The 13,314-nt window shown below is 41.4% G+C and overlaps 1 protein-coding gene across 2 annotated transcripts in view; it reads right to left on the bottom strand.

The window, feature by feature from the left end:
• The window catches only part of bicd2a (BICD cargo adaptor 2a), a 76,892-nt gene extending 70,551 nt beyond the window's left edge, over nucleotides 1–6,341 (bottom strand). For both annotated transcript variants that reach the window (XM_078543499.1, XM_078543498.1), the window contains exon 1: nucleotides 5,716–6,341. In XM_078543499.1, the coding sequence (XP_078399625.1) occupies nucleotides 5,716–5,931 (216 nt within the window). In that variant the 5' untranslated portion in view covers nucleotides 5,932–6,341. The remainder of the gene's footprint in view (nucleotides 1–5,715) is intronic.
• Nucleotides 6,342–13,314: the final 6,973 nt, after the last annotated feature.

Genomic DNA, 13,314 nt, shown 5'->3' on the forward strand with positions numbered 1-13,314 from the left:
AGAGGTTCACCACAGAATTAGAGGTGAACCATCTTCTGATGGGTCAGCATGCCTTATTTCCTTTCCTTGTCTAAGGAATTGAAGTTCAATTTCTGATTTGTGCATGCCAATCAATTCCTTCATACTACTTAGTGACTACTCCAAACCATTCCCAATGATTTGATCAACACTCAAGTGTTTAAACAAATAAAGTTATGGGTTGACAGAACAAATAAACCAAACAGTGTCAAACTAGTTGATTTTTAAAGAGAGTTGTGAAGCAACATTCCCATTTTAAACCAATCTTGTAATTGCCAAATTATTAGCAGCCTGATATCTTCAGCCATACAATAGTAATTGTTACTTAGAGATCATATATTCGTAATGTCACCAACACATGACCGACCACTTCTTCTTACTGAGTAAATCAATAATCGAGTCAACAATTAGATAACTTCAACAAAATTAACAATTACACACACTAGCACCTGTCTCAAAATAATACTCTTCTCTCAATATTCTTTGCTTCATTTCATATTAGATTTCAAACTTCGAAGATCGCTGACACAACAACTACAAGACGTGAAAATTAATGGCAACCAAACATGTTACAGATCAACATAATTTTATTTAGTAATAACCCAAAAGAAATCCGATACAAATATAGTCAGGCCAGGTTATTCATTTGATTTGCAAATTTCCTTCCCATCTTAGAGTTAAAACATTAAATAGGAGCATGTAAAGGAACAGAAATGTACAAAATGAAAACAAAAGCATAACAACTATTTTTGGGGAGTGAAACAGGTGATTGCTATGATATGCCAACAAATGGTGACATCCATTAGCCAGGCTTACCGTTGCCCATTATTTCGCCATCCAAGTTGCTGGAAACAAAAGATGGAAACGGTGCAGTGTCCTCTACAAGGCATTGCACACCCGATTGAACCGGGCAAGCAACTGTGTATTCTCCTTAGCCAGATTGAATGAATCGGAAATTAACAGTGCCATGAATGACCAAGAAAATCCAAGTTAGACTTAGGGAGCTTAATGCCAAATCAGGCATAGAAAGAGAAAGAAAGAACACAAGAGCACAAGAAATAGGAGGAGGAGTGGACCATATTGCCCATCGATCCTGTGCCACCATTCAATACAATTATGGCTGATCTTGGGCTTCACCTCCACTTTCCCTCCTGCTTCCCAAATCTCTTGAGACACCTAAAATATATTTATTCCAGCCTTAAATGTATTCAACAATGGAGCCTCGACCACAACCCTCTAGGGCGAAGAATTCCAAAGATTTCCAAGGTAATTTCTCATCTCAGTTCTAAGTGACTGGCCCCTTATCTTGAGAATGTGCCCCCATGCTTTAGATTCCCCGACTAGCGGAAATAATCTCTCAACATCCACCTTATCAAGCCCCTTCAGGATCTTGTATGTTTCAATGAGTTCATCTCTCATTCTTCCAAACTCAGAATATAGCTCCAATTTACTCAGCCTCTCATAACAGGACAACCCTCTCAATCCAGGGACCAACATAGTGAACCTTTGCTGTACTGCTTCCAACACAAGGTTGTCCTTATTTAAATATGGATACCAAAACTTCACACATTATTCCAGGTATGGTCTCACCAAAGTCCTGTACAAGTGTACCAAGACTTCTTTGTTCCTGTACTCTAATCCCCTTGCAATAAAGATCAATATACCATTTGCCTTCCTAATTGCTTGCTGTAACTGCATGCTAATTTTCTGTGTTCCTTTGACAAGCACACCCAAGTCTCTCTGAACATTAACATTTACAAGTTTCACACATTTCAAAAAATATTCTGCTTTTCTATTCTTACAACCAAAGTGAATAACCTCACACTTCCCCACATTATGCTCCAACTACCATCTTGTTGCTCGCCCGCTTAACCAGTCTTTATCTCTTTGCACCGTCTCTGTTGTCTCCTCACAGTTTACATTTCCTCCTAGCTTTATCTCATCAGCAAACTTAGATACATGCTCTCTGTCTCTTCATCTAGGTTGTTAATATAATTGTAAATAGTCGAGGCCCCAGCACTGATCTTTGCGGTACTCCACTAGTCACCAAGGGGGAAAGAAAGATTGGTTTATAAGGCTCTGGTCAGACCACATTTAGAATATTGTGAGCAATTTTGGGCCACGTATCTCAGGAAGGATATGCTGGCCCTGGAGAGGGTCCAGAGGAGGTTCACAAGAATGATCCCAGGAATGAAAGGCTTAACATATGAGGAACGTTTGAGGACTCTGGGTCTATACTCGATGGAGTTTAGAAAGATGAGGGGGGACCTGATTGAAACTTACAGAATACTGAAAGGCCTGGATAGAGTGGACGTGGGGAAGATGTTTCCATTAGTAGGAGAGACTAGGACCCGAGGGCACAGCCTCAGAGTAAAGGGAAGACCTTTTAGAACAGAGATGAGTAGAAACTTCTTTAGCCAGAGAGTGATGAATCTATGGAATTCATTGCCACAGAAGGCTGTGGAGGCCAGGTCATTGAATGTATTTAAGACTGAGATAGATAGGTTCTTGATTGGTAAGGGGATCAAAGGTTAGAGAGAGAAGGCAGGAGAATGGGGTTGAGAAACTTATCATCCATGATTGAATGGCAGAGCAGACTCGATGGGCCGAATGGCCTAATTTCTGCTCCTATGTCTTATGGTCTTATTATGGTCTTATGGTTTGAGAAAGAGGAAGATAGCGAAGTAAAATAAGTTTAATTATATATTTATATATTATATATATTTATATTTTTCCACCTCAAAAACAATTAAAACCTGAAAGAATGTGACTCAACACTTCTCGTAGGTAGCTTTCAATGCCAGATTAATGACTAATTAAACATTTATCACATTAAAAGGGCACTTTAGACTTGAAATAACTTGATTTAACTTTCTGTGGCGAGTGCACTTCGTATCCACTATGCAAATGCAAGAGCTTCATGCCACTCAATGTATTTGAATTGGGAGCGAGGCAGCAAGATGCTGTTTTTATAACTCTAAATTACATCTCCCCTGGGTTCAAGTCCTGATTTTTGCCCGCTTAACCATTCTCTCTTGTCTTGCAAAAGTGTCACAATTGTCCACAGCACCCAGATTGGAGATCTGCTCCTGATCACTTCATTCCCCTTCTCTCCCTTAAAAATATTTAAGTCTGAAAAATAAATGAGATACTAAAAGGATTTATGGAATGCGATCCAACCTTTGAACAAAGTTGTCATCAAGCCAGATGTGAAGTGCCAATAAAATCACCAACAAAAGAACAATTGGAGTGATTAGCATGATAGTTATACACATCTCCTTTATATTTCAAACTGTAATCTCACATTGCACAAAAATTTAAAATGGCTATGAAATACCCACTCCTTTATCAGCTTCTACAAGGAGAAAACCAACAAGCATTCTTTCAATATCTGCATAATAGACAAACTACAACAGTTTGTTCTGTCCAATAGCAATCATGTGGCATGGGAGGAGAAAGGAGATCTCTTACCATGTTAGCTTTATAAGACAGACGATCTGTCACCATCCGTTAGGTTCACAGGATACTAAAGAACACACTATAAATTAAAAATATTCTTCAAACGTTAGCTCAATTGAAGGTTTTCTGTCCTATCCAAATTTACTCCAACATACTGTAGCTATATAGCGATTCTTCCCATTTCCCACATATACTTTTTTTTAAACTTGTTTTACACTTGTTTTGGTCAGGCAATTCCTTCAAATTTACACAGAAAATTTTTCTTCCAGAACGGAATTATATTCCACAATTCCTCCTGTTTTGAGTAAATGAATGCTTACAACAGGCTAAAGTTCATGCCACAATTTTTTTCAATTAACTACTCCTAAAGCACAAGTTGTTATTTTAAACAATGTTAAAAATGGATTTCCCATCACTCCAGATTTACAAAGAAATCATCCCCTTAGTTTTTCACTATTACCACGAAGATCTGACTCTGCGAGGGTGAAAATATTTGGAATAAATATTAGCTATTACAAGTCCTTTCATAGATCACTTTTTTTGTCTTTAGACAATCAAATATGCCATCTCTGATCATATCCTGCATATAGCAACAAAATAGAACTACTCTCTTGGATTGTGACTCAATTTTTTGAACTTTTTGGAAAGTCTGAATAGGGCACTATTCCCACCTAACTTCTGTCATTCAAACTCATAAATGCCAGCTCAATTTCTGAAACCAGGAAAAACCTCAAAGGGCTCAAATCCCATTTAATATTGAGAAACATTCAGAGAAAATCCCAGTACACAATATTAAACACTATCATTTAAATCTATAATGTATAAAGCAACTAGCCCAAAATTTCACCAGTTCCTTCTTCGACACATTATGAATCTACAATGTTTTGAAAGCTTCCTTCAACAATTATAATCAAATAACCGTAGTTATTTCTATTTGTCTAATATGCTTTAAGTACTTCTCATATGTAAAAACGCCGTACAATCTGAATGTTACCCTAGTTCAAATAGTATTACATTTCCCATATGTAATAATGCAAAACATATTAAAATCCAAGTCTTATTTATAATTTCTATAAAAATACTCCTTTTTTAATAAATCTATTTAAATTCAGACTTGTAGGGCAGTTCAAGTAGGCTTGTGTTCCACAGATAGACCTCTATTTACAAATTTACTTTTTCCAAGGTAGAAAGTGAAGTCAATTATCAATTTGAAGCAAAACAAATATAAAACAATTGTGAAAGTTATGCCAGAAGATATGTTTATTCCAGAACGTAACTAACTCAATGATGTGCAGCATGCTGTATCAGCCAAGTGTGGTAGCAAGTCAGTTCAGACCCATAATTTTCCCATTGACTCCCTAATCTGATCCAGGATGCTAGAAGTAGGTGCCAAGTCAAGTCCAATAGCGTCTTGAGTGGGAATGTTTTTTTTAATCCCAAACTCAGGAGATGAGTCACCATTTATAAGTACTTCCTGTTGGGAAGATACAGAATGTCTGCAGAAGAACAGCACTTTGCCTGCCTTCGTCAGCAAATTATGTTTGTGGTAGCACCGTACATTTAAGCATCTGGTTGCTGGGTGTATTAAATTAGTTGGGCTGAATGGCCTGTTCCTGTTCTACGCAAACTTCTTTGTACCTATGCTACACTGAAATGGTTTCTCTAGTGAATTTAAGACCTTGTCAAGTCAAGTGTGTGGAGAAAGATACTCATTTTGAGAACTGGCCGGCAAACTCTCGTGAACAAGTTTATCCAGCTTGTAAATTTGAATGGGAGAGGGAGGAAGCAATTTTTATCCATCGGGTTTCTGCCCCGACAGATCCCTTGACTGTGTGCCTCCTGGAGGATCTGGTGGCGTACACCAATCCGATCCAATGACAATCTACCGAAGGGTGTGTGTGCAAGGGGATCCCCGATAGCGAGGATCCACGCATTTCGAAGGTGTCAGACGGTAACAAAAAAAGCCAGAGAGAGTCCGTCGCCTGGCAGAGGAGCCAAACTATTATTGTGAGCAATGAAGTGGCGGAGCTGCTGCTCGAATCTGTCAACGGTCAGACGCCCTTGGGCAATGAATGGGTGGGTCTTCGGTCGGTTTATTTTTGAATAATCCATCCAATACACTTTGAGCAAACGTTTAACTTTGTTTTTTTTGAAAAAAAATAATAATACGTTGGAACAAAAAAGCGGGAGGGACGCTCGGAGGATATTTTCCCCATTCCCTCCTTCGAGAAGCCTCACCTCTCGGAGCTGTTCCAACTCCTGTTTCACCGTCTCGTACTCGCTCTCCAGCTCGTCGTACTGTTGTTTGAGGCTCTGCTTCTCCTCCAACACCACCAGCCCGTACTCGGCCGCCTGGATCTTCTCCTGGGTCGTCTCGCTGAGCTCCCGGTTCAGCCGCTCGAGCTCAGTGCGCAGGAAGCTCTCGCTCTCCATCAGCTGCCCCTCCGCCTCCATGGCGCCGCCGCTCTCCCCAGCCGGCTCCTTAACCCCGGGAGCAGATTTACAGCGGTGCCGGCGATGCCTGCTCTCGGACGGCCACCATAACTTCTCCCAGTCAAAGTCTCAGCTGCTGCCGCCTCCCCCCCCAACTCCCGCCGCCGGCGCCGCCGCCCCCGCCCACTCACCGACCAACCGCCTTCCCGGTGTCCCCCGTCAGGCGGCGGCTGTCAGCCCGGAGAAAGGGAGAAGGAATGCGATTCCCACCCCCTCCGCCTCCCGCCCGGGGGCTGCAGGCGACCGGGACACAGGGGCTTCTTTTCTCCCTCCCGGTATTCCTGCTCTTCCCGGCTCCCGGAGCTGTTGTTCTGTCCCCGCCCCGTTAGGCTGCTCCCCCGCTCCGCCCTCCCGCCGCCATTGCCGCTGACAGCTCCTTCCCGGCCGCTGACGTCAGCACCTTGGCTTCAGACAAGGAGCCGCCAGGAGAAGCAGAGCAGAGCGCAGAGCATAATGAGCACAGTGCCATACAATATAATACACAGCACTACACAGGGCACAATATAATACACAGCACTACACAGGGCACAGCACAGTGTACAATATAATACACAGCACTACACAGGGCACAGCATAGTGTACAATATAATACACAGCACTACACAGGGCACAGCATAGTGTACAATATAATACACAGCACTACACAGGGCACAATATAATACACAGCACTACACAGGGCACAATATAATACACAGCACTACACAGGGCACAATATAATACACAGCACTACACAGGGCACAGCACAGTGTACAATATAATACACAGCACTACACAGGGCACAGCATAGTGTACAATATAATACACAGCACTACACAGGGCACAGCATAGTGTACAATATAATACACAGCACTACACAGGGCACAGCACAGTGCCATACAATATAATACACAGCACTACACAGGGCACAGCACAGTGTACAATATAATACACAGCACTACACAGGGCACAGCACAGTGTACAATATAATACACAGCACTACACAGGGCACAGCATAGTGTACAATATAATACACAGCACTACACAGGGCACAGCATAATGTACAATATAATACACAGCACTACACAGGGCACAGCACAGTGTACAATATAATACACAGCACTACACAGGGCACAGCACAGTGCACAATATAATACACAGCACTACACAGGGCACAGCACAGTGTACAATATAATACACAGCACTACACAGGGCACAGCATAGTGTACAATATAATACACAGCACTACACAGGGCACAGCATAGTGTACAATATAATACACAGCACTACACAGGGCACAGCATAGTGCACAATATAATACACAGCACTACACAGAGCACAATGAGCACAGTGCCATACAATATAATACACAGCACTACACAGGACATAGCATAGTGTGCAATATAATACACAGCACTACACAAGGCACAGCACAGTGCACAATATAATACATAGCACTACACAGGGCACAGCATAGTGTACAATATAATACACAGCACTACACAGGGCACAGCATAGTGTACAATATAATACACAGCACTACACAGGGCACAGCACAGTGAACAATATAATACACAGCACTACACAGGGCACAGCATAGTGTACAATATAATACACAGCACAACACAGGGCACAGCATAGCACACAATATAATACACAGCACTACACAGAGCACAATGAGCACAGTGCCATACAATATAATACACAGCACTACACAGGACATAGCATAGTGTACAATATAATACACAGCACTACACAGGGCACAGCATAGTGTACAATATAATACACAGCACTACACGGCACAGCACAGTGCACAATATAATACACAGCACAATACAGGGCACAGCATTGTGTACAACGTAATATACAGCACAACACAGAGCACAGCATGGCGTACAATATAATACACAGCACAACACATGGCACAGTATAGTGTATAATACAATACACAGCACAATACAGAGCACAGCATAGTGCACAATATAATACACATTACAACACAGGGCACAGCATAGTGTATAATATAGCACAGTGTATAATATAATACATAGTGCAGAGTATAATAAGAGCACAGTATACAATATAATATACAGCACAGTGTATAATATAATTTAACATAATACAATATAATACACAGCACAGTGTAATATAATACACAGCACAGTGTACAATACAGCGGTGTATAATATACACAGCACAGTGTTTGATAGAGCCACTGTATAATATACTACACAGCACAGTGTATAATACAATAACAAATACTATACAATATACAGCACAGTGTATGATAGAGTACAGTGCACAATATACACAGTACATTGTATCATATAATACACAGCACAGGGTATAATATCATATAATATAATACAACATAACATGCAGCACAGTGTATAATATAATATATAGTATTATACACAGCATAGTGTATAATTGAATATAATAAATTGGGGTACTTCATTATAAGGCATGACGGTGGATTGGCAGTGGCTAATATTTAAGGAATGAAAGTATGCATTGCAACTGTTATACATTCCTTTCTGGCACAAAAGCACAATAGGAAAAGTGGCCAAACCGTGGCTAACGAGAGAAGTTAGGGATAGTATTAGATCCAAAGAGGAGTCTAAAGTTGCTAGAAAAAGTAGCAAGCCTGAGTTTTTTGAAGACATAACTAGCAAAATAGATAAGGGAGAACCAGTGAAAGTGGTGTATTTGGATTTTTAGAAAGATTTTGATAAAGTCACATATAAGAGGTTAGTGTGCAAAATTAAAGCACATGGGACTGGGGGTAATATATTGGCATGGATTGAGAATTGGTTAGCAGATAGGAAACAGAGAGTAGGCATAAATGGGACTTTTTCGGAGTGGCGGGCGATGACAAATGAGGTATTGCAGGGATCAATGCTTGGGCCTCAGCTATTCACAATATATATCAATGGTTTAGATGAGGGAGCCAAATGTAATATTTCCAAGTTTGCTGGCGACATGAAATTTGGTGGGAATGTGAGTGGTGAGGAGGATGTTAAGAGGCTTCAAGGCGATTTAGACAAGTTGAGTGAGTGGGCAAATACATGGCAGATGTAGTATAATGTGGACAAGTGTGAAGTTATCCACTTTGGTAGGAAAAACAGAATGGCAGAGTATTATTTAAAAGGTGATAGATTGGGAAATGTTGATGTACAAAGGGACCAGGGTATCCTTGTACACCAATCACTGAAAGCAAGCATGCAGGTGCAGCAAGCAGTTAAGAAGGCAAATGGTATGTTGGTCTTCATTGCAAGAGGATTTGAGTACAGGAACTAGGATGTCTTACTGCAGCTGTGCAGGGCCTTGGTGAGATCAAATCTGGCATATTTGTGTGCAGTTTTGGTCTCCTTACCTAAGAAAGGATATACTTGCCATAGAGGGAGTGCAGCGAATGTTCACCAGACTGATTCCTAGGATGGCAGGATTATCGAATGAGGAGAGATTGGGACAACTAGCCCTGTATTCACTGGAGTGGGGATCTCATTGAAATGTATAAAATTCTGACAGGGTTGGACAGACTGGATGCAGGGATGATGTTTCCTCTGGCTGGGGGGGTCTAGAACAAAGGGTCACAGTCTCAGGATACAGGGTAGGCCATTTAGGACTGAGGTGAGGAGAAACTTCTTTACTCAGAGGATGGTGAACCTGTGGAATTCTATACCACAGAAGGCTGTGGAGGGCAGGTCACTGAATATATTTAAGAAGGAAATAGATAGATTTCTAGACTCTAAAGGCATCAAGGGTTATGGGGAGAGAGCAGGAGTATGGCGTTGAGATAGAGGATCGACCATGATCATATTGAATGGCGGAGCAGGCTCAAGGGCCGAATGACCTACTCCAGCTCCTATTTTTTATTTTTCTATGTTTCTATAATAATATAATACACAAGGCAGTGTATAATATAATACAATGCACAGCATAGTATATAATATAATGAAAATAATATAACATACAGAACAGTTTATAAAATAATATGATTTAATTTAATCACAAACAACAAGGTCCTCCATCGTGCCTCCATCATCCTCCAACAACATGTTTTATATCCTTTCACGGAATGTGGGCATCACTGGTTCAGTCAGCATTTTTTATTGCCCATCCCTAGTTGCCCTTGAGAAGGTGATGAGGAGCTGCCTTCTTGAATCACTGCAGTCCATGTGTTGTAGGTACACCCACAGTGCTGTTAGGGAGGAAGTTCCAGGATTTTGACCCAACGACAGTGAAAGAACAGTGATATAATTCCAATTCAGAATGGTGTGTGGCTTGGAGAGGAACTTGCAGATTGCGGTGTACACATGTATCTGCTGCCCTTGTCCTTCTAGGTGGTAAAGGCCTCGGGTTTGGAAGGTGCTGTTGAAGGAGCCCTGGTGAGTTGCCACAGTGCATATTGTAGATGGTACAAACTGCTGCCACTGTGCGTCCATGGTAGAGGGAGTGAATGTTGAAGGTCATGGAAGGGGTGTCAATAAAGTGGGCTGCTTTGTCCTGGGTAGTGTTGAGCTTCTTGAGTGTTGTTGTTGCTGCACTCATTCAGGCAAATGGAGAGTATTCCATCACACTCCTGACTTGTACGTTGTAGATGGTGGGCAGGCTTTGGAGAGTCAGGGGGTGAGTTACTCCCCACAGAATTCCTAGCCCCTGACCTGCACTTGTAGCCACAGTATTTATATGGCTGGTCCAGTTCAATTTCTGGTCAATGGTAACCCCAGGATATTGATAGTGGGGAATTCAGCAATGGTAACGCTATTGAATGTCAGGGGAAGATGACTAGATTCTCTCTTGTTGGATATGCCTGGTGCTTGTGTGGCAGGAATGTTCCTTGCCACTTGTCAGGCCAAGCCTGAATGTTGTCCAAGTCTTGCTGCATATGGACACAGACCGCTTCAATATCTAAGGAGTCATGAATGATACTGAACATTGTGCAATCATCAGTTAACATGCCTACCTCTGACCTTATGATGGCGGGAAGGTCATTGATGAAGCAGCTGAAGATTGCTGGACATACCCTGAGGAACCCCTGTAGCAATATCCCAGAACTGAGATATCAAGGGCAGTTATTCTCATCTCACCTCTTGAGTTGAGCTCTTTTGTCCATGTTTGGACTAAGGTTGTAATGAGGTCAGGAGCTTAGTGGCCCTGACAGAGCCCAAACTGAACGTCAGTGAGCTAGTTGACGAGGAACTGCCACTTGATAGCACTGTCAACGACCCCTGCCATCACTTTGCTGATGATTGAGAGTAGACTGATTGGTGCAGTAATTGTCCGGGTTGGATTCGTCCTGCTTTTTGTTGTCAGGACATACCTGGGCAATTTTGCACATTGTTGGGTAGATGCCAGTGTTGTAGCTGTACTGGAACAGCTCGGCTAAGGGCACAGCTAGTTCCGGAGCACAAATCTTCAATACTACTGCATACTACAACATGGAGACTACCCTCCAGGAAATTCAACTTGCTGAACAGACCTTGTCTCCCGCTTGAATGTTTATAGAAACCCCAGGCAGATCTTTTATACGGCACTGTTTCAGGGCAAGCAACATCAAGGTGGTCAGTACAAACAATATAAGGTCACCCCAAAAAAGAGCCTTACAAACTTCTGCATTGCAGACTCCCTTTCTTAGGAAAACACTGCAGCCAGCTGGCCCACATGGAGGCAAGCACTGAAATTTGGTTCAGGCTGTTCCAAGGACCATCTACACCAAACTCACAAAATCCAATGTGCCTAGTAGAAGGCCGAGATGGTGCAGCTGCAGAAATTCCCCCAAGCACCAACAACAACAATATGAAGTGCCAGTTCCGTGGACATCCATGTTGATCCCGCATTGGACTCTTTAGTCGGGAGAGGACCCACAGAAGATGATTAAATGATTTATAGCTAGGACATACTCAGACAACAAGGAATCTACCAAGATACTGTTAGGCCTACCAGTAACAACTGAAGTCTTCCATGATTAAACAAAATATTCAAAATTCCAAATCTGAAAGTCTGCCAAAGTAATGAATAACAAAGCAAATATTTGAACAATAGGAAATAAGTATTATTTTAGGCCTGTAGATTCAGTGGGATAAAAACAGGTAAATCCAGATATTAGGGTTCAAAGTCCAAAGTTACTTGTGGAAGATCCAGTAAATCTGTATTTATTTTGCACCAATACAATCTGTGCAATTAAATAAAAAACTGTTCATAAATTCGGAATAATTTAAAGTTAGATTTGATAACCTGTGTAGAGAAAACAATTCTGTGTATGTTTTCAAAGTGCAAGTCAAAGTATTTATTATATCAGCCATCTGGCCATCTATTTAATTGATATTTCAGTCTTTTAATGCATCCCTTCACTAACGTTCCTGTTTCAGTTAAGGAGAGCACTCCTGTAATGCAATACCCATGGTTGATTCAATGATTGATTGACTGGCTTGTCTTTCTTCAGAGCAAAATTCGATTGTCAGTTGAACCACTCCCTTCTCCGAACACACACACACACTCTTAATTCCCTTGCGATTTTTCATCTAACATTTCCCATGCAAACTGACAGGAGGCACCCAATTAAACATGTATAAACATGATCAAAGATTTGAGCTCATCAGCTTCTTTTTTTGTCTCCACCTCTTTACTGTTGGGCTGTCTGTAGCTTTTTCAATATCGGGCAGCGTCAAATATGATCTTAAATTATTTTTTGGTATTTAAAAAATCAGAAGAAAATAGCTACAATTGAGAAAACAGAAAATTGCTGGAAGCCTGTGTCTTTGTAGAGTTTCACACAGGACAACTGTGTACATGTTCAATCACAAAGCTGGTGCTGGCAATGTGCTGTCAACCTCACCATCTCCTACAACTCGAGCTGAGTGCTTGCCCACAAACTGAATTGCTTTCTCCAATGACGGTATGAGGGGTTTAAAAGTGTGGATGGCCCTTCCAGCGATATTCCTCTGGCGGGAATTATGGGGTAAAAAGATTAAATTAATGAGGAGAAGGCGAACAGTTGAGTAATTTATGCTGAGTAGCATGAGAGTTGGAGTAAGAGTTATGGGTGTATGAACTTGTTGAACCGGAGGAACAAGTTTTAGGATCATGTCTGTAAGTAAATGCTAGGGGAACTTGGCAGCCATTGTGCAAAATGCTGAGTTAGACTTCTGCTTAACTTTGCGAGTGCAAACATTTCTTCCATTGGCAAAGGTGCAGCTCATCATGTGGAATTTATGGGTCATCACTGGATTAGTCCCAAATGTGCTTCCAAATCGAGTGGACAAGATTATTTAACCTACACTGTCTACAGGCTGAAAAATAGATTTTTTTCCCCCCATCAAAAATGAAAGAACTGTTGTAGGGGAAAATAGGGAAAAATTTTTA

This window comes from Cetorhinus maximus, chromosome 6 (genome assembly GCF_964194155.1).
Source record: "Cetorhinus maximus chromosome 6, sCetMax3.hap1.1, whole genome shotgun sequence".
Taxonomy (NCBI): domain Eukaryota; kingdom Metazoa; phylum Chordata; class Chondrichthyes; order Lamniformes; family Cetorhinidae; genus Cetorhinus; species Cetorhinus maximus.